This window comes from Podarcis vaucheri (genome assembly GCF_965113315.1).
Source record: "Podarcis vaucheri genome assembly, chromosome: 6".
Taxonomy (NCBI): Eukaryota; Metazoa; Chordata; class Lepidosauria; order Squamata; family Lacertidae; genus Podarcis; species Podarcis vaucheri.
This window is the reverse complement of record NC_138764.1, coordinates 54,772,793-54,793,852: the sequence shown is the minus strand read 5'-3', so window position 1 is coordinate 54,793,852 and position 21,060 is coordinate 54,772,793. Positions and strand designations below refer to the sequence as shown.

The window sequence follows — 21,060 nt, the reverse complement described above, 5'->3', positions numbered from 1 at the left end:
GACGGGTCTTCGCCGACCTAGAGCAGAAGGTGTAGAGCTGCACGCTGCAGTTCGGAAATGAAACCTGTAACTCAATAAAGACTCTTTTAAAGTGGACGCTGTGTGGCGTGGTCCTATGTGAGCTGGGACCTGGTAGCAGCTCTGACAGTGTCCCATTTTAATTACTAGGAAAAGCACTATTTGCCTTTGACCAGCTTTGCTAAAGGCTATAATAAGACACCACAATCTTTCACATGAGGAAGTAGCACAATAATGGGCAAGGCAACCACTTAAATAAGTAGTTTAAGATTATGCATAAATATCTGAGAAAATACTTGGTTATTAGCTAGCAATGGTGTTTATGCAATGGAGATTATATAATTGTAACAAAATATTTTACAAGAGGGAAAGTACTGAAGGCATGAAACAGTGTGAAAAAGTTTGGTTTACATAGGCTCTGGTTTGGGTCCCCCCCACCCATAAATCTAAAACATTTTTTACAAAGCTGTTTTACTGATATCTTACACCATGAGAAATACACAAAAATGGTAAGAATCCATCCTTTTTGTTTTTGTGTTTCAAAAGGATTAAGTCTCTTAGAAAAATTATTAGGCATCTGGAGTGAACGTATTTATATTACTCGATTTGGGAATAAGGGTATTAAACAAAACAAATAATGGAATTAATATTTCACATTTATTTATGTACTGCATTTATATCCCACCCTTCCTCCAAGGAGCTTAGGATGGTGTACATGACCTACTTGTTCAAATGTTGAATTATCTTAAAGATGCTGTGCCCAGGGATTGACTGAAGTGAACAGCAAATCTATTCACTGAAATTCACTCAAGTACAATATAATGGAGAAATAGTAAGTTCAAAAACATATCCATGACTTTACAAGGTCTGGCAGATTGCTAAAATTATAAAATTATTGGCTGCATATAGGCATTACACTATAGTTCAGTGAGACAAGAACAAGCTGCAGAAAACCTCTGGCTACCATGTTCTGCCCCTGCCTCCCCGCTCTGCTATGAAATTGAGATTGGATGATTTTAGTTGCACAGCAACAGTTCAACCACAGTTTACAGTTTGGAATAATGTTAACTATGGTTCTTTTAAATAAGCTAGTTTCATAACTCATGGCACAAAGTTGACTTGTTTCAAACCATAGTTAGTCACAGTTTGTCAGATTTTGAAAATACAGTGGAACCTCGGGTTGCGAACGTGATCCATGCGGGAGGCACGTTCGCAACCAGCAGCGTTCACAACCCGCAGCGCCGCATCTGCGCACGTGCGTGACGCAATTCGGCACTTCTGCGCATGCACAAAGTGTGATTTAGTGCTTCTGCGCATGTGCAAGCGCTGAAATCCAGAAGTAACCCCATCCGGTACTTCTGGATTCGGCGCATCTGTAACCTGAAAACGCGCAACCCACAGCGTTCGCAACCCGAGGTATGACTGTACAACAAGCACAATAGAAGGAAATGCTTCCAAACTCCTTCTCACAGTTGCATTGGAGAGCAAAGGTTCACTGCAGCTCATTTTATCATACTAAATTGTGATTTAGCATGATGTACCATGATTAAAGAACAACCATTAATCTGATACAGGAAACCTAGATATGGGAAATCTAATACTTTTTTTTCTATTTCTTATATTTATTTATTTTTAAGTTTATTTCATTTCTTCATTATAGAACACTTATTTGTACTAATTGTGTTATTAGCTTTTCCTTATACATAATTGCATTATCCATATCTACTAAAAATTCTGTTAAATTAATAATTTAAAGTAAAATTTTAAAATACAGTAATACCTTTATTTTCTCGTGAATATGCCGCAGTGAGTCTGCAGTCCCCATATCGGCATCATCAGTAATACATACAATATCAAGCTTCAGCTTCGTCTCCAAGTTTAGCACTTTCTGAACTTCTTTTGTTGTAACCACAATGACTTCTAAAGTGCAGAAGAAAATGTTGCATGAGTACAACTACGAAAAGTTATAACATTATTATGCTCGTCTACTGAACTAAATATGAATCAATCAAAGCTTGTTTTCCCCCAAGACCAGCTGCTATTGTGGGAAATCTAGAAAACCTGCTTTTTACTGACTAAAAATGATCTGCAGTAGAATATGTAAATGGTTAAATATTTTGGGGAGTTAAGTATTTTATGACATTAGTTTTATATTTGTGACACAGGAGCCTTGCAGACAACAGTCTCACCTAAAGGAACTCACAATCAAAGTATAAGAAAGTTACCAAAAACGTACGGAGAACAAGAAGAAATAGTAGCACCTCTGCTCAGTGTGGCATTCCATGGACTTAAATGGACACTCTATATTTACATGAACAGATCATGTTTGAAACATGTGACTTTATAGGTACGCAAGAACACCTCACTCTGAAGAGTATCTAGAATGCTTAGTTTGGATGTAGGAAATACAGGTCCAACTCCTCCATTAGGATATTAATCACACACCTTGGGTAAACCATCAACTCTCAGGGCCACTTGTTAAGGGTAGCAAAACTTGTTGGGTAAGTTTGGCTAATGTCTGATCTCTGGCAAGAGTACCTGCATGAGAGGAGCAATTGAAGAACATCTGTTTCCCAGTACCCCACTTTGCAGCTATCACATTTCAGGAGAACAGGGCCAGGAGCCAGATGACATCAATGTTTAATACCATAAGTAGTACCTGGTATTCCAGATTTACTATTGCAGAGGCAGTAATCTACCTATAAATCCAATTTTACTACTGCGAATTGCTCTGAGAACTATTAGGGCAGAAAAGCAGTATACAAACAACAATTTACTATTTGAAAGCTATACCTGGAAAATGTTACCTATGCACTTGGAAGAAAGGTACTGTATAAGCCGACTTTTTCAGCACATTTTTTATGCTGAAAAAGCCCCCCTTGGCTTATACTCGAGTGAGGGTCCTTTCGGGCTGCTCTTTCCTCCTCCTCCGCCTTTGCCACTGTAGGCGGTGGAGGAGGAATGAGCAGCCCGAAATCAGCCCTTTGGGGCTGCTTGTTCTTTCTCCGCCACCGCCACCACCAGGTTTGTGGTGTGGTGAACAGGCTTATACTCGAGTCAATAAGTTTTCCCAGTTTTTTGTGGTAAAATTAGGTGCCTCGGCTTATATTCAGGTTGGCTTAGACTCGAGTAAATACGGTACTTTAAACTAACTGCAAGCCACAATCTGGTGAATCAAATTAAAATGAACCAAACTATTCTAGAGAAATCCAGATTCCGCATAGCTGCCCCATATTCAATAGTCTCTTGAGAGACACATATATTCTTTATATTTAATTGTGGTGGCAACCTAAAAAGATGCTTACATTCAATTTTTTTCTGTGTTTTCATCACAGAAGTTGGCCCTACAAGAACCCCAAAACTTTAAACTTTCTCAGACTCAGAAGGCATTTTTGAAACTTGGCACAACGGTTTTAAAACAAAAGATAATGCTGCTGATGTGCACTGTATTGCTGCTTGCATGCCAAATCCCAAAAGTGAAAAGCAATAAGAATAATTCTGGCATATGCATCCCTCTGGATCATGACCATACTATAGAACACTCATATTTAACACCAATGCATATAACCCTACACTTAAATATAGGAATTACCAAGCTATATCAGTCAAGGATCAGAATATAAGAAAAGCTTTTCAGGACCAGAACAGAGATCCATCCAGTGCCACATCCTGTTCCACAGAGCAACCAACCAGTCACCTCTGTGGGAGCCCATAAGCAGGACTTGAGCACAATTCTCAAGCAATTCTCCCATTCTTGTTTCCCAGCACCTGCTGTTCCACAACACCAGTGTTCAGAGACACTGTTCCTCTGATCGTGGGATCATGACTAGTAGCCACTGATGGCTTTTACTATCCACGAATATGTCTAATTCCACTTTAAAACTGACTACATTAGAGGCCATCCCCAGATCCTGTGGTAGTAAATGCCATAGTTTAACTATATGTTGTGTGATCCCCTCCCTCAAAAGCCCATTGAAGAGTAGGGTGACAGTCTGGGTTTATTTGGCCTGCATATATGAAGTGAAATCCTCCAATTTTTCTTCTTCTTTGTACCTCATTCCTACACCTGCTGCAAACAGCAGGTGTATGAATGAGCTTATGTGTAATTTGATCACACTACAAGTCATCTTATCATAGGCATTCTGCAATGCTTGGTGCTCACCTTCAAAACCAACTTGTTCCAGCAGATTGAGCGGGTACCATATTAAGGGTTTGTTGCCAATAGGTAAGAGAGCTTTAGGGATGCTTGAGGTCAGATCCATCATGCGGGATCCACCCCCAACCGCCATCACCACTGCTTGAAACTCCATGGCAAAGATCTGGAAAGACAAATTAGAGAGCATTCTAGAAACAGAATCAGCAAATAGGCAGTCGCCTAGGGAAGAAAATGCAGAGCTAGTGTCACCCTGAGGCAACTGCCCCTGAACTTATCTACAGGCACTGCCTTGGAGCACAACCATCACCCTAATCTCTTATTTACGGACAATTAACACGCTCCCAACCAGGCTAACCTGCTCCCAAAGGATGTCTACCTCAGAAATGAACTCAAAATTTGAAACACAATGATCCAGTTTATAAAACCAGAGGGGCCAGAGCTGAATCTTCTGAGACAGGACAGGTTGTGGTAGCTCGGGAGAAACACACTTTTCATATGCTCAGAGGTTTTTCCTTTATTGCTTCATGCTGAATTTTACTTTTACTTTGTGTTTACAGTACTTGCCTTACTGGGTTGGCCTGGCGAGGGCTACAGATTCAGGCAAGCAAGCCAAAGGCGTCCCACAACTGAGCTCTGGTATTAAAGCCTGTTTGCAGCGCCCACGGACTTCAGCCCCTGGCCTCAAAAGCAAAGGAGGCGGGGTTTGATGATGTCCCCTGGCAACTTCGGCCTCTTTTATTATGCTGGACAGCTGAAGACGGCCGAGGTCCCCCTTGCCCAGTCACAGCGAAGAAACCCCCGGTGGGCTCGCCGGGCCTGGGCGCCAGAGCTTCGCAGCCCAGCACACCCCTCACCTTGTCACCTGGATAGCAAAGGCTGCCGGTTAGTCCCCTGCCAGAGTGACAAGGAACCAATCGCAGTGACTTCCCCTTCCTTCAGGGTCGCTTCCGCGCCTGCGCCGCCGCAACGTGCATAGGCTCGCGCCAGCGTGTTTACCCGCGGAGCGAATCGATGAGCATCCCCTCAGGAAGAGCGCCGAACAACCAATCCTCCTCCTTGCGGGCGGGGAAAATAAGCCGGGCGCGAAGAACACCGAGCTATCGATTCCCGCAGCGGCAGCAACGCCGAGCTACCGATCTGCAGGTTTCTTTCTGAAGCTCATTCGGATAGGAGGAGCCCATTCCCAGCTGCTCGAGGGAGGGGAGGCGGGTGAGGTGGCTTGCTGCCTCTTGCTTCCCAAAGTATAACTCCCAAAGAATAAAATATCGACTGTTTCTCGTTGGTGAACCTTCGCCCCTGCCCCGTTGTTAAACTGCAGCTTCCACCAGCCGCAGAGCAACATAGCCTGCATGGTCAGGGATAATGGGAGTTGTAGTCCAGAAACATCTGGGCTGAGTAAAGCCGGGTTCGAATGGGGCAAGTCAATCTGCACAACCTGGCGCGGATTTATCTCTCTGTGTGTGTACTTGCCGTTGACTACTTTTGCCTGATGGGAAGCAGTGAAACTTGAAATCTCACGTTGTTTCAGCTTAGAATATCTGCCAATACTATCTGTATTGGCCGTGAGTCTGACTGGGTTTTGTCAAAATTGGCTCTCGAAGACATGCGTAGTAACCGAGGTTCAATATAAACACAGCTGCCACGGATTTAGTGACAGATGCAAATCCAGGGTTGTGGAAAGTTTTTAACCTTTCTGCCCAGAAACACTGAAATATCAGAGAGGCTTTAAAAAACAAATTTGTTGGCTGCTCACTATTATCATCTCCAGAAAATGAGGTGAAAAATAAGATTCATCTTCAGCTACCGTTTCAGTGTTTTGTTTTTGTTTTTGTTTTTTGCATCAGTGCATGTACAGAAGGCTTCAAGATGCTGGAGAAGATAGCAAAATTAGAAAACAGGAAGCATATATACGGTACATTGACTCTAAAACAAAGAGTAACAGCACAATATAAAAACAATTAAAAAAAACTGACACAGGAAACTGCAGTGCCAAAGATCTAAAAACTACTAAAAAGACTTTCCTAATAGCTTGTGGGAATGAAAAAGGGTCTACCTGGCACAGAAAGCCCACAACATGAATCAGTGCCATGTGAGCCTCTCTGGGAACGGCACTCCAGAAACATGATTTGGTTGCAGAAACCTTACACAGAAGTTAGATTATATCCTGTCTTTATTGAACATTTACTTCGCTTGAAGGGTGGCTATATAACATTGAGCATTCTTCCTGATTTGCCACTCTGGGGTCTTCCTGTTTCTTTTCAATGCATTTCCCTATCACTTTCCAAATCACAAAACGTCCAACCTTTTTTAAGAGTGGATTTGCTGCACTAGGGTGACTGAACCTTTTAATTAACTTTAATTGCAGAAACCTTTGGTATGCGCTTAACTCTTTCCCATGAAATACAGTCTGGAAGTGACCAGAATGTCATTGTTGCTTCCTGGTCTGCAGAAAACCAGACTCAGTACAGCCGCTTGACTACAGCATTCCCAAGATAACTAGAAGCTTATTGTGGGAAGGGAGGTCGAACAGTTGAAGCAAGACCAAGAACATAACATTTAGGGGCTGAATCTCTGCTGAAGCTTAACTTTGCTTAACATTGTGAGAGACGACACAAGGCAAAAGAGCAGAGTAATTTAGAACCTACTGAGTTTCCACATGTACGGTAATCTTGCCAAGTGGACTGTATGTTTAGGTAGCAAGCAATATGTCACTTGGGTATGTGTAGGTTGGATATAATGAGTAAAATGGAAAGGAGTTATTTTAATGAAGAACAAACACACTCCCCGCCCCAAAAAACCTGGTACCTAGATATTATAGGTTGCATGCATTGGCTCCCAAAGGATTAGGAGTTCTCATTTCCTGCATCGGCTCATGAAACCTAGCCTATGAAAGTTCAGAACCAGTTACTATCTTGGTGCTGCCCTTTAGCTTTAAGCAGATTACTCCAATATCGCAAACATAACTTCTTGCCTGATGGAACGATCTGCCCTCTCCTCCCCCTGCATACTGTTCTTGGGGTTCTCCTGAGCCAATTTGGGAGGAAATGGGGATGCAGGGGGGAGATGTGGGAGGAAAGCACCATTGCGCTAGTGGAAATCCTTGTGTGCTTCTACTTATGGGGCTTAGTTGCTGAATCCTGCCCATACTTTGTGTTCTTACCTAGAGAGACTATAGATGGATTGTCTAAAGGCCAAAATTAGGCAACAGAAGTAATTTTGAGGGATAGCCTCACATTCTGCAGTATATTTGCATGTAAATTTTAATATAGCCAATGGAAGTACTGTAAATGGGGTTATTTTGTATTTATAACAGCAGTTTGGGTCTCATCGCTGAATGGTTTCGAGCTGTGGTTCCCCAAGTGCCTTCTATATGGGAATGCAGAATGCTTATATATGCTCTGCAATAATCACTTAATGTTTCCAAAAGTCATAACATAAAAAAGAGTCAAGCTATGATGTGAACCAATCAAAAATGTTATGCTTCTGCTGATCCTATAGAACTGAATGTTTAAAAAAGAAATTAAAACATATGCAAACATGTTTTTCCATATTGTAAGATGTACATTAATGACAGAACTGACAACTTAAAAAAAAACCACCTTGTGTTTATCTGGGCCAAAATCAGGACTAAATAACATTTAGGCAGGGCTTGTGCAAATGTGATGAATTAATGGCAGTTAGGCAAGGCAGTCCATCTCCAGTATTTCTCCTGAGTGAGCTCTCACTGTTTTTGTTTAATACTTCATTTCTTCAAGGTTCCTCACATCTGGAAGCTCTCTGAACAATGTAAGTCTCCTGAGCATGTCTGTGCTAGAGTACAGCCAAAAATGGAATCCCCATCCCACATGAGAGTCTGATGTTTCAAAATTCATTTTCATCTCCATATGGAATGGTGGAAAATTTGAAATAGTAAACTTTCTTTAATTCAAAGACGTTTGGGCTTGGTACATAACACGCATTTGGAAATTCAGAATCATAGGGTACAATCCTACACAATAGCAGAGGTTAGGAAATGGATATGTCCGGTGGGTCAGGTCCAGATCTGGCTCACCCTCTAGGCCACCTTTTGATAGGTGGGTGGTAAAACATTTGCTCTCATCTAATCTAATGCATAACTGCACTGATTATCTCCCATGATCCTACACCCCTTTGTCATGTGTGAATACTGTGTCTTTTCTGAACTGTATTGCTCCAACACTTTCCCCTCCCAATAGCAGGGAGTGCTGCCTCCCCCAAATATGAGGCACTCCATTCCAGCCAATGGCATTGTTGACCAGTACAACTTTCGGGTTAGGGAGTCTTCCTAAAAAAACAACTTTTGGGGTGTCCTGGTTTTACTTTTTGAAATATGGCAACCCTACTGACCAGTCATGAATACTTTTGCCTTGCAGGATCATATGGAACAGAACAAGCGATGGCTGGACACAGTGTTTCACTACAATCACCAAAAGAGAGGGAATAATAATAATAATAATTTATTTGTATCCCACCCTCCCCGGCCAAAGCCGGGCTCAGAGCAGCTAACAACAGGTAAAAATAGCACAGTGTACATAAAATTGCACAGTCAATTAATTAAAATACATTCTAGAATCAATTCAGAATCAAATTAATGGCAATCATTGGGTTAGAGTTCTATGAAGATTACAGAAGGAGAGAGGGGGGGTCAGACTATGCCTTGGCCAAAGGCCTGGCGGAACAGCTCCGTCTTGCAGGCCCTGCGGAAAGATGTCAAGTCCCGCAGGGCCCTAGTCTCTTGTGACAGAGCGTTCCACCAGATCGGGGCCATGGCCAAAAAAGCCCTGGCTCTGGTCAAGGCCAGTCTAACCTCCCTGTGGCCCGGGATCTCCAAGATGTTTTTATTTGAAGACCGTAAGGTCCTCCATGGGACATACCAGGAGAGGTGGTCTTGTAGGTATGAGGGTCCTAGGCCGTATAGGGCTTTAAACCTTAAAACCTGAACCTTTACTCCACTTGGAGCCAGTGCAGCTGGCATAACACTGGGTGAATGTGATCCCGCGGCGAGGACCCCATACTCAAAGTGTACTCAAAGTCCCTGCAGACTCCTGCTTACTTCCTCACGCCTACTGTGCATGCAAATTCAGGGGCTATGTGCTCCAGCTGCTTCCTGTTTCCCATTACTTTCTCGATAGGTTACTTTTCTCACAGGTACAGGATCTATCCTGCGACTGTTCTGTGCAGGTGAGGAGGCAGACCCACCTCTTGACCCACAGCAATGCCCAGGATGCTCCCAGCTGTTCCTATTTGGAATTGTTAAACTATCTGCTCCAGGCAGGTATGCAACAGACAAAGGTATACTTAGGTGACAATTATGCAACAGACAAAGGTATACTTAGCATGCAGGTGGTGCTGTAAGGAATAGTGCACCATACTTCTGTCAGCCAAGCCACTGTTCAAGGTACAGGAGTCCTGACTGACTGTCACTTCCACATATGGGCCTTTCCTGTTCAGGTATCTTCTCCCTTCCAGATTTGACACTGCCATGTGGTTTTTTTGTGTTTCCTAAAGGTAAAGGTACCCCCGACTGTTAGGTCCAGTCGCGGACGACTCTGGGGTTGCGGCACTTATCTCACTCTATAGGCCGAGGGAGCTGGCGTTTGTCTGCAGACAGCTTCCGGGTCATGTGGCCAGCATGACATGACCCCATGGACCAGAGCACGCCAGGCACTCCTGTCTTCCACTGCCTCCCGCAGTTTGGTCAAACTTATGCTGGTAGCTTCGAGAACACTGTCCAACCATCTCATTCTCTGTCATCCCCTTCTCCTTGTGCCCTCCATCTTTCCCAACATCAGGGTCTTTTCCAGGGAGTCTTCTCTTCTCATGAGGTGGCCAAAGTATTGGGGCCTCAGCTTCAGGATCTGTCCTTCCAGTGAGCACTCAGGGCTGATTTTCTTCAGAATGGGTAGGTTGGATCTTCTTGCAATCCATGGGACTCTCAAGAGTCTCCTCCAGCACCATAATTCAAAAGCATCAATTCTTTGGCGATCAGTCTTCTTTATGGTCCAACTCTCAATGTGGAAGTGGTAAATAGTGATCCCTCTCCCATACCCTATTGTGATCTGGCTTAATCCAGCTTTACGATGTGGCTCTTGAAGGGAGGACAAGAAGCTTGATGGGCTCAGGGGCAGTGGTCTCTCCTCTTTCACTCACTCTTTGGTTCTTTGGACTTCAGCAGCCGGGCCCTAAGAGTGCCCAGGTGAGACAGGAGTTGCTGCCAGGATGCATGAGGCAGCCCCTACCACATTAGGACCAGGGATCCCCCTCAGCCATGAAGCTCACTGTGAAACGAAGCTACCTTATGATGGCATTGTGAGGTTAAAATGGGGTAAGTGGGGAGAACTCTGTATGGGACCCTGAGGTCCCAAATGTAATGTGGGTTGTACAGAAAATAGCCTGAGATACCACCAGCAGCCACCACTCCATTAATTTTTTCATAAACTTTCTGGGCAGATGAAAATGCCTGGTAGCAATCAACCAGAAGTAATTCTGGGAATGATGCGAATTTGAGGCACTCTGCCCTATACTAGAAGAAGAAGAAGAAGAAGAAGAAGAAGAAGAAGAAGAAGAAGAGTTTGGATTTGATATCCCGCCTTTCACTCCCCTTCAGGAGTCTCAAAGTGGCTAACATTCTCCTTTCCCTTCCTCCCCCACAACAAACACTCTGTGAGGTGAGTGGGGCTGAGAGACTTCAAGGAAGTGTGACTGGCCCAAGATCACCCAGCAGCTGCATGTGGAGAAGTGGAGATGCGAACCCGGTTCCCCAGATTACGTGACTACCGCTCTTAACCACTACACCACACTGGCTCTCATAATATTATACTAATATTATCCCTGGGCGCCTTCCCTAAACCATTGTCCCTACTCCTATTTGATTATTTTCAAACTCCAGGGACTTGTCCAAAGTGGCAGGGGCATAGTATGCAGTAATAAATCTTCTTTGGAATCTGCTGTGAGCATAACGTTGAAAACCAGAAGCATTTATTGCTAGGTGCAGAAGTGACTATATGGGCAGGGAACTTACTCTTGGGTCTTGTACTAGGCCAGCCTTCGCCAACCTGGTACCCTCCAGACGTTTTTGCAGTGCTGGTTTAGGCTGATGGGAGTTGTAGTTCAAAACACCTGGAGGACACCAGGCTAGAGAAGGTTGTGCTAGGTGCATGCAGTAAAATTTGCCTTTTGCCAAAGTTAAAGAGCCACTGAAAGACCTACATCCAGGTAGCTGGGATAAACAAGTAGAATAACAAGTACAGTGGTACCTCAGGTTACATATGCTTCAGGTTACATGCGTTTCAGGTTACAGACTCCACTAACCCATAAATAGTGCTTCAGGTTAAGAACTTTGCTTTAGGATGAGAACAGAAATAATGCTCTAGTGGTGCAGAGGCAGCTGGAGGCCCCATTAGCTAAAGTGGTGCTTCAGGTTAAGAACAGACCTCCGGAACGAATTAAGTACTTAACCCGAGGTACCACTGTACCAGATATTAAACAATGTGCATTGAGTGAGACTGCACCAAGCGCCATAATAATAATAATAATAATAATAATAATAATAATAATAATAATTTATTATTTATACCCCGCCCATCTGGCTGGGTTTCCCCAGCCACTCTGGGCGGCTTCCAAAAGAATATTATAATATTGTGATACATCAAACATTAAAAGCTTCTCTAAACAGGGCTGCCTTCAGATGTCTTCTAAAAGTCTGGTAGTTGTTGTTCTCTTTGACATCTGGTGGGAGGGTGTTCCACAGGGAGGGTGCCACTACCGAGAAGGCCCTCTGCCTGGTTCCCTGTAACTTGGCTTCTCGCAGTGAGGGAACCGCCAGAAGGCCCTCAGTGCTGGACCTCAGTGTCCGGGTAGAACAATGGGGGTGGAGACGCTCCTTCAGGTATACTGGACCGAGGCCATTTAGGGCTTTAAAGGTCAGCACCAACACTTTGAATTGTGCTCGGAAACGTACCAGGAGCCAATGTAGGTCTTTCAAGACCGGTGTTATATGGTCTCGGCGGCCGCTCCCAGTCACCAGTCTGGCTGCTGCATTCTGGATTAGTTGTAGTTTCCGGGTCACCTTCAAAGGTAGCCCCACGTAGAGCACATTGCAGTAGTCCAAGCGGGAGATAACCAGAGCATGCACCACTCTGGCAAGGCAGTCCGCGGGCAGATAGGGTCTCAGCCTACGTACCAGATGGAGCTGGTACACAGCTGCCCTGGACACGGATTTAACGTGTGCCTCCATGGACAGCTGTGAGTCCAAAATGACTCCCATGTCACCCTCTTAAGCATCTTGCCCCCAAAGGGGACATTCGCCACTGAGTGATAGCTGCTTAGCACTTTAAAGTCCGGGGGGACCTCTTAAGAAGGGGATGACCACCACCTCCTTCAAGGAGAATGATACTTCCCCCACCTCCAATGAAGCACTGATCACTCCCTATACCTGCCCAGTCAACCCTCATGACTAGCTTTCAGAAGCCGAGATGGGCAAAGGGTGACAGTTTGTCAGTCACACATTTTCAAGCAGTTTTTCTACATCCTCACATCACAACTGATCCAGGACAGATGAAACAGTTCACTGAATGCCTCAATTGGACTTGTTCTAACTATTTTTAAAATGAAACTGTACTATACAAGTATTTCAATAAATAAAGTAAAAATATCCATCTTTAATAAGAAGTTAGAGTAGCGCTCAAGGCAGCTACAACTGTCCCTTAAAAAAAAAGCCAGACTTTCTGTGGTAAGAAGAAAGACAGAAGCAGCACAGGGGAAAAACAGGAGGGTGAAATATAAGCACCTAAGGCAGGGCGGATTCCACACTAAACACCTGTTGTGGAAGCAGACTAACTCCCAGCTACTCACTCCCTCAGCCAGAAAACTTTCTAGGATTGAAACATTTCCCAAGATCTCCCTTTCATACGCTTTTTCAAAAAAACTATCAAACCAACTCCCAAGTGAGGGCACCAGAGGTTGGGCCCCTCCCCTTCCCAAGGCACATGGTTATTGATATTTGGTTCTTGCTTTGCCAGATCAAAACCGGTGCAGCCCACTCAGACAATCCCCATTCCTAAATCAGGCCATCCTCTCTCCCATGGGGTGGTGGCAGGAGTGGCAGTTGAGCTGTATCAGGAAGGAGGGGGGCCTGCACCCCTGCATGCTGACTCCATCCACCCCCAAAAGCCCTTTCTTCTCATTAACTCAGGGATCCTGTATACAGGAGAGAGAGAGAGAGAGAGAGAAGCCCCCTTTTCACTATTCTAATCCCCTTCCTTCCAATTAGGGCCTGCAGCCCCCTCCTCAAGTATGTTTCTCTTTTTATTAGGGAAACAGTTGCCAACTGAGGCAGGAAAACACCCGCCTACCCCTTTATCCCCTGGCTTGTTTGCCTCCAATTCATTCCTGGGGCCCGGTTGGCTGGGGGGAAACATTCCTATTTCCCTCAGTCTAAAGAAAAATGGCTGCTAATTAGTGGCATGAATAGCTTCAACCTCCCCACCCGCCCTTTACTCACCTGCTTGTGAGGAAGAAGCTTAGCAGGCATCTGACCATGAAGAATGCCGGGCAATGGCGGAGAAAGTGCATTAAAAAAAACCTGAGCATAATAATACAAAAGGTTAGTGCAAATATCACTTCTGCAGCTTCATGCAGCCTGCTGGCACCCAAGGAATAAACTGGAGTGTTACATGACATCATTTTGATAACTTCCGACAAGCACTTTGGTATAATCATGTTACTTTAGGTATCCTATCCTCTTCTTAATACTGATAGTAAAATTAACAGGAAAATAAGATTAAAGGATAAAAGCCAGGGCACGGTAATCAGCAAGGAGACCAATGCAAAAAGTTATCCTTTTTATAATCTATATTATTTTTTACTCTTGTATTTTCTCGTGCTCATACCCCACCTCTCTTCCGTCATGGAAGCCAAGGCTGTGTCACTTGTGGATCTGAGAAGGTCACTCATCCGGCCCTCAGCAGAGCCAGGCCTACTTAGCCTTAGCAGGGTGGTACCCTGATGTGACTTCAGAACTATGTGGACGTTATAGCTACTTCAGAGCTACTTCCACAAGGAAACATCTCTGTGGAAAGTCTCGTTAGTTCCCAGCACATCACACTGTAGTAGCGTTATAAATATCCTATCTCTGTGTGTATGCCTTCTAGAGGACAAAGCAGTGTGTGCCTCTGAACACATGCACAGGCGTGCAGGCATGCAGTTGCACACACAGACACGTCCCTGGGGCCACACAGTGGGTGGTTTTGGCCTGGGAGAGGAGAGCGCACGCACAAGCGCGCACACACCCCTTGCCCCCAAAATTGCAACTCCACAGTTGCTTACTCACCACTCCCTGTCTGTACGGAGGAATTGGACGTGTTACCTAAGCCAGACTCACTGGGGTGCCTCACCCACAAACCAGCTGACTTCCTCAGCAGCGCTTCAGTCTGCCAGATGGTTATCATGGGAATGCCTCACGCTGCAGACAGCAGGGTGTGTGGAGGGGGACTTGGAGCAGGAATCCATTCCAAAGATTCATAATAATCATTACCTTTTCTTAAAGCAGCTTCAGCATGACTGGACAAGCCAAGGGGGGTAGGGAACGCATCCTGATCAGGGTGATTCATCCAGCTGGTTGGTACCCGCCTCTGCTCCCCCAGGCCCCATTGATGGCTAAGGGGCCATCAATCAATCACTGATCAACAGCTGAGATGCCTGTCTGTGCCAAGGAACCCAGTGAGGGACTGGATTTCTCATGTGAGCTTGTCTGGAACTACAGGAAGAATCGCTTTCTCTCTCGCCCCATTACTGGGTGAGACTCCATCCTGGGAGGGAGGGGGCTGAAGAAAACGGAGAGGGAGAAAGAAAAGATGTGCCCACTGTGTCTCATTTCCCAGCCAGACCCAAAATAGAGTGCTGTCCCAACATGCAGGAATCAGAATCCTGCTTTCAACAAATATTGCCAGTCTTGGCAAGATTTGTGGATCCTTTAATGTGTAGACCCCACCCCCCACTCGCTACTTGCCAAGAAGATTATTGGATTCACATGAAAAACATAATTAACACCAAAAATGGCTTGGGGAGAAAGAGAAAGAAAAGCATGCAGCAGTTGTAAGTACACTTATTTGGAAATAAATTCTATTGAGTTGAATGGGATGTGCTCCTAATGTTGAGGACTTAGGAGGGAGAGAAGGACTGGAACACACACAAACACACACACACCAGAAGCGGATGGGGAAAATAAAGTAACTCCCCAAACTCTATTTTGGTATATGGAGATTTATAATATAAAATAACATTTTGTACAAAAATTAATAGGAATTGCTACTTATCTATCCTAAAGTCAGCAAAATTCAAGGTAGATGTTAAATTCCAAATGAATTCAATAAAATATGGCTTCGTGCTAAGTCTAATGGGCTTTTGGAACTCACTGCCCCAGTACATGAGCAACTGTTTAAACAAATGAGGTGAAGAGTAACTGGATGGTGGCAGCAGACGGAGACAAAAATGCTTGTAGCCCAAAGAACAGTAGAGGGCCTTATCCATGTACATATAAATATAACTTCCTTAAGTATTTTAATGTTAACTATGTTGGAGCTGTATACATGCCACAAAGCTATGGTACCTCGCACAAAATATGAATAAGTTATTAGTCATCTAAAGAAGTTTAGTGGACCATTATTTTCTTGACACCTGCCATAATGCGTAACAAAAAACTCCAGGAAATTTTGAATTAAGCCTCTGTTCAGGGAGGGCCCCTCTCCCTGTTGCTAAAATGTTTCCATCTGACACATTGGACTAAATTATTATTATTGTGGAACGCCCTCCCACCAGATGTTAAAGAGATAAACAACTACCTGACATTCAGAAGACATCTGAAGGCAACCCTGTTCAGGGAAGTTTTTAATGTGTGACATCTTAGTGTATTTTTGGTCTTTGTTGGAAGCCGCCCAGAGTGGGCGGGGTAAAAAAATAAAATTTATTATTAACATTCTTATTCTTATTCTTATTCTTACAATTACAACTACTACTACTACTACTACTACTATTACTTGAATCTAGCAGATAGATGATTCACACAACCAAACTAGGAAAGTGGGGGGGGGGGGACTCTCCTTGTTTGGTAGATTTACTTGGTATACTTCCAGACAAGGGCCTTATATTACAAATGGTTTACATTGCAAACGTTTGTAAAGATCTGACTGTAATGTGTGCAAGTTCGGCACATTAGCTTCCTCACATGCCTCTTTTTTAAGTCATGGATACTCATTGCTATTCTCCTGCATGTCATCCATACCAGTGGGTGGAGCCTTTCTGCCCCTCCTCTCAGTTCTCAGCCCTCCACTATATTTTCATGCTCTGGGCATGTGCACAGGTATTTATTTACCTGTGCGCACACACCTTTAAAAAGAACAAATCCCTGGAAGTATACAAGAACAAACATCACCAGCCTTAATTACTATGTTTCATAATGTGCAAAATTGAGGCTTTGTTGTGGTGGTGGTTGATTGGGGGCGATATCCATTTTCATTTCCCCTTTCCATTTCCAATACTGAGAACTTGCATAAGAATATTTACCTGACTTGCATAAGGCTTGCATAAGAGTGATGAAGAGGTCTTGCATAAGACCTCCCTATGAGGTTTTTTTTTTTTTTTAAAGTATTCAATTAATGTATATGCCGCATACGGTCTCTAGAATAATCCCTCACACATGAGCAGTGTGGAGACAGTTCCTCCAAATCGGATTGTTTCAGTTTGGGATTTGCTTTCAGCATGCATCAATCAGTGGGAATAGACATGCTTGTATCATTTGGGCCACCTGAAACAAATGAGGAGCAAACAGAAATAGGAGTAGAGTGATAAGGGCCACCTACCAAAGTAAATGCGCTAACAAGCATCCACAACAGTGGTGACTTTGGATGTACAACAGTGGTTTTTCCATGTTAAAAGTATGAGCTGACATTTTGATGCTGACAGCATCAGTGGCAGCTGTGAAAAGCATGCATGCACAAGCAGCACTGTTTCTTCAATAAACTTAATTGGGAGCATGCCTGAGCTGTGAGGATTTGAGGTGAATGACAGACATCATTGCACACTATCGGATGCTGTGCCAGTCACCTAGGCATGGTGGGGCTGCCCTTGTCAGAGACCGAAGGCCTGGTTGCATGAAACATGGAGTTTCTCCACCCTGCTTGACGGTTCCTGCGGTGTCCTCATGGCATCAAGGAGCATGAACTCTGGAGCATGGATTCTGTGTCAAGGGAATCCAAAATGAATGTTAAATCTAAGACAGGAAGGAGGAGGAAGAGGAGCACAGATGCCTGCTGCAATGAGCTTACACTGAAGCAGCATGGAGAGTGGAGTGGGGCGGGTAGGGCTGGATAACAGAGGAAGGGGATGAAAGGGATAAATGTGAACACGTGCAAAAATACCCTGATTTTGAAGATCAGATTAGTGGGTTCAGCAGGGCTTCTAACTTTCAGCCCCCTTGCAAAAAGTGCTTCTGGCTGTGTTGCCGCTCCCTCCACCAGCCCATGTGGATGGATTGCACAGTCAGCTTTTGCAGTGGGCTAACGGGAAGGACACTTCCTGCATTTGCATTTCTGTGTTGTGGTGGAACCAGGAGCACAGGAAACTGCTCCGGACAGGCCCTGAGGGAAGACTTCCACAAGGCTGTGTCTCCCTATTCACTGGGGGTGGGCATTCCCCTCACCCACCACACTCCACGCCTGATCTTTCCAGGCAGTCCACAGGCTAAGCCAGCTGTTTGATCTCTATGGGGGAGCAAGGAAGGGCTGCTCTGCCTCCATGTGTGGCCCTCGCACTGGGCCAAATTACTTTAAGGTGGGTGAAAAATCAATTGACAATTTGTTTGGAAATAGTACTTAGTTGCTCCCTGCCAACTTGGGAGGCTGCACTGAGTGAGGCCGTGTGAGGGTTGGTCACTGACCAAAGCTTTTACCTAACTATGATTACAGAGCAACAGGAAGGGCAGTGATCAAAACGGCAAAACAAGGTTGTAATTGTGCAATTGCCAGCACTTTAAATAGGGCTGTAATTCAGGAGATGTTTGATAACATTTTGGCAACTGGGTAGATATTTTACAGATGGTGAGCATTTAAAAATCTATTGTAGAGAAAAACAGAGTAAAAACAAAATTCTATCATATAAAATATGAGCAGGCTGACTAAACTTTATTGCATAAGCTGCTCTGTGAATATTGATATTGAAAGGTGGCATAGAAATTTTAAAAATAAAATAAAGTTAAGGAAGGATCAGTGTGTGCATATGTGTCTGGAGTGGTTGCAGCATGGATGCCTGAAGACAAAAATATGATGGGTGTGTTGGTTCTGTCTCCAAAAAACAAAGAAGAAAACACTGAAAAGGTTTGTGGCAAATAGAGTGTGCCCAACACATTTTGGAGCCTTGCCTTTTTCAGAGACAAAAGATTTTGTTCCACTTATTGTGGTAATTTACAATAAGCTACCACAATGAATGGAACAAAATCCTCTTGCCCCTGAAAAAGGAAGAATGTGTTGGGTACACTACATTACCCATAAATCTCATTTTGAGCAAAAATTCCTGAGGAGGCTTTGAACTCTTTGGTGGTGGTTGCTTTCAATTCCCTTGGCATTACCCCAACTTTTTTTCCTGATCTGTGTCTTGCCTCTTCACAGGCACGCACTCACACATCTCAGGTTAATTATGTTCACTCAAATGGCAGAATAATTTTCTGCTCTGGACAAGTGGACAAGTGGTAAGAAGCTAGACTTTCTTATGGAGTGATAAGTGGTCAAAGAAGAAGAAGAAACCGAGATCAGTAATAAACAGATAGTTCTTGCAATGTTAGTGAACTACCACATGTACACACCTGCCATGGACTCATGAGAGGAAATTGTCAGGACAACACTTGAACATGCTTACTCAGAAGGAAATCCCAGCCATGGTCACTTAGCCCAGTCTACAATGTCATGCATAGAATAAGGCTAAAAGAATTATATGCAGCATCAATTTCAAGGATCACAATACTGTATACACCAGAGGGATTAGGTCTTCTGTCACTCTTTTTTCAGAGCTGGTCAACTATTCTGAACATTTAAAATGTGGCCAAGCAGCACCACCTGCAGGTAAATCTGCAGTATAGTCGACGTCCCAAGCAATGAGAGTTTACTATGGTCCAAAGTGGATCTGCAACACTGAGGCCAAGGACACATCTGCACGTTTAAAGCACTATTATACCACTTTAACAGCCATGGCTTCCTCCAGAGAATTCTGGGAACTATGGTTCATCAAGGGTGCTGAGAGTTGTTAGAGGTCCCTATTCCCCTCCCCCCTGCCCAGAGCTACAATTCATAGAGTGGTTTAACAATCAATCCCTTTTCACAGAAGCTGCTGCTTGCTTTATACAATAAATAGCAACTACTGCATGTGTACTGCTGTGAGTCATCCCCACCAGGATTTTCTTTATCACAGAAACCACTGATCAGTTTTAATCACTTAAGGCACTGTACCCTTTGGGAGATCTACCACCCTCCTCGGATCTGATGAAAAGGAGAAAATAGCATACTTGCATGTGGATGACCTCCACCAACAATTTCATTCTAGACAATAAAAAGCATGGGGGACAAAACTGAACCCCACAGAACACCTCTCATAGGAATGAAAAGTAGCCTCCTAGCACCTTCTGGAATCTGCTTTCCAAGAAGAAGTTGAAATACCACAAAGCAGTGTCCCTGATCCAAACTGGCAATCTAAAAGCAGGTTTGTCATCCTCATCCTGAGTTCTCTGTCTTCTGCTCTCTAACCATTGTCCCAGACCCTTCATATGCAACACTTCCCACTAAAACTGGCTATCTATTCAGTGGGACAGGACACCTAGGAACAATTGTGTCAGCCCTCCCAAGTCGATTCCAGATATCAACCAGGCCAAATCAGCTGGAATTTGGATCCCATTGGATCCAAAAGCCTCTAAGGGGGAAAATATTTTTATAGGTTCGCTGGCATTACAACATTTCAAAACTCTTGTTGCCACTATAAATACCCAATGGAAAAGGGGAATTCATCATGGAGAAAAAGCTTGCCTTGCCCCAAACCCTCTTTCGTATGTTCCCCGCTCCCCTAGCCAATTCTGGTATCCCCACATTAGCCAACCAGGCAGCTAGAGGAAGGAGATGAAACTTCAGGAAGCGTCTGAGGCGCCAGAAGCAATGGTCAGCACTCTACATCTCAATTGGTTGCATCACCGCTCCTTTGACAGGACAGCCATCCCTGAGTGCTGTCTTATTTTGCACAGGATAACATGTATGGGAAGCCAGCCAGTATAACCTGGAAGTTCTGGCAGTAGGCAGCTTGATGGAAGCAGGTGGCTTGTGGGTGCATTTATCAATTAACATTAAATGGTGAAGGACAAGAGGACTGGGCAAAGGCTTCAGGAGAGTGAGGAGTAGCTACATAGGGTGGCATTCACTGTGGTTGCTCTTTAGTGGCAGATGCCACCATGTGTGCAGGGTATATAAGTACCATCCACTTTCCCATTTTTAAACTGCCACAAGTCAAGCCACCTTTCAACTGATCTCTCTGAAATTTTGACAGCTTGCATCCTAAATCTTCCATTCTGACTTTTTTTATAGCAACAGGATGAATCATATCAGTTTCCCTAAGAAACAGCATGCTCGTGATTTAAAGAATAATGAAGCTTTCAATATAGAACCGTTTCCATGACTATATACTATATGGATGAACACTAGGATGCTCACACAGGCTTCCTATAGGGCTGGGAAGGCCTCACATCAACATTCAGCAAGTGATGCCAGTGTCCTAAAAATGTAAGGAGAGACCTGCTGGCCAGTGGCCCATCTATGTAGGCCACTTTTCCATTGTCTCTC

At 44.1% G+C, this 21,060-nt stretch overlaps 1 protein-coding gene across 3 annotated transcripts in view; it reads right to left on the bottom strand.

Moving 5' to 3' along the window:
• The window catches only part of EIF2B3 (eukaryotic translation initiation factor 2B subunit gamma), a 94,386-nt gene extending 80,637 nt beyond the window's left edge, over positions 1-13,749 (bottom strand). The window contains exons 1-3 of one of the 3 annotated variants that reach the window (XM_082228877.1): positions 13,695-13,749; positions 4,181-4,337; positions 1,799-1,938 (exon numbers count right to left, since the gene is read on the bottom strand). In XM_082228877.1, coding sequence (XP_082085003.1) covers positions 1,799-1,938; positions 4,181-4,337; positions 13,695-13,724 — 327 coding nt within the window. In that variant the 5' untranslated portion in view covers positions 13,725-13,749. The other 2 variants (XM_082228878.1, XM_082228879.1) reach the window with 2 other exon arrangements.
• Between the last annotated feature and the right edge of the window lie 7,311 nt (positions 13,750-21,060).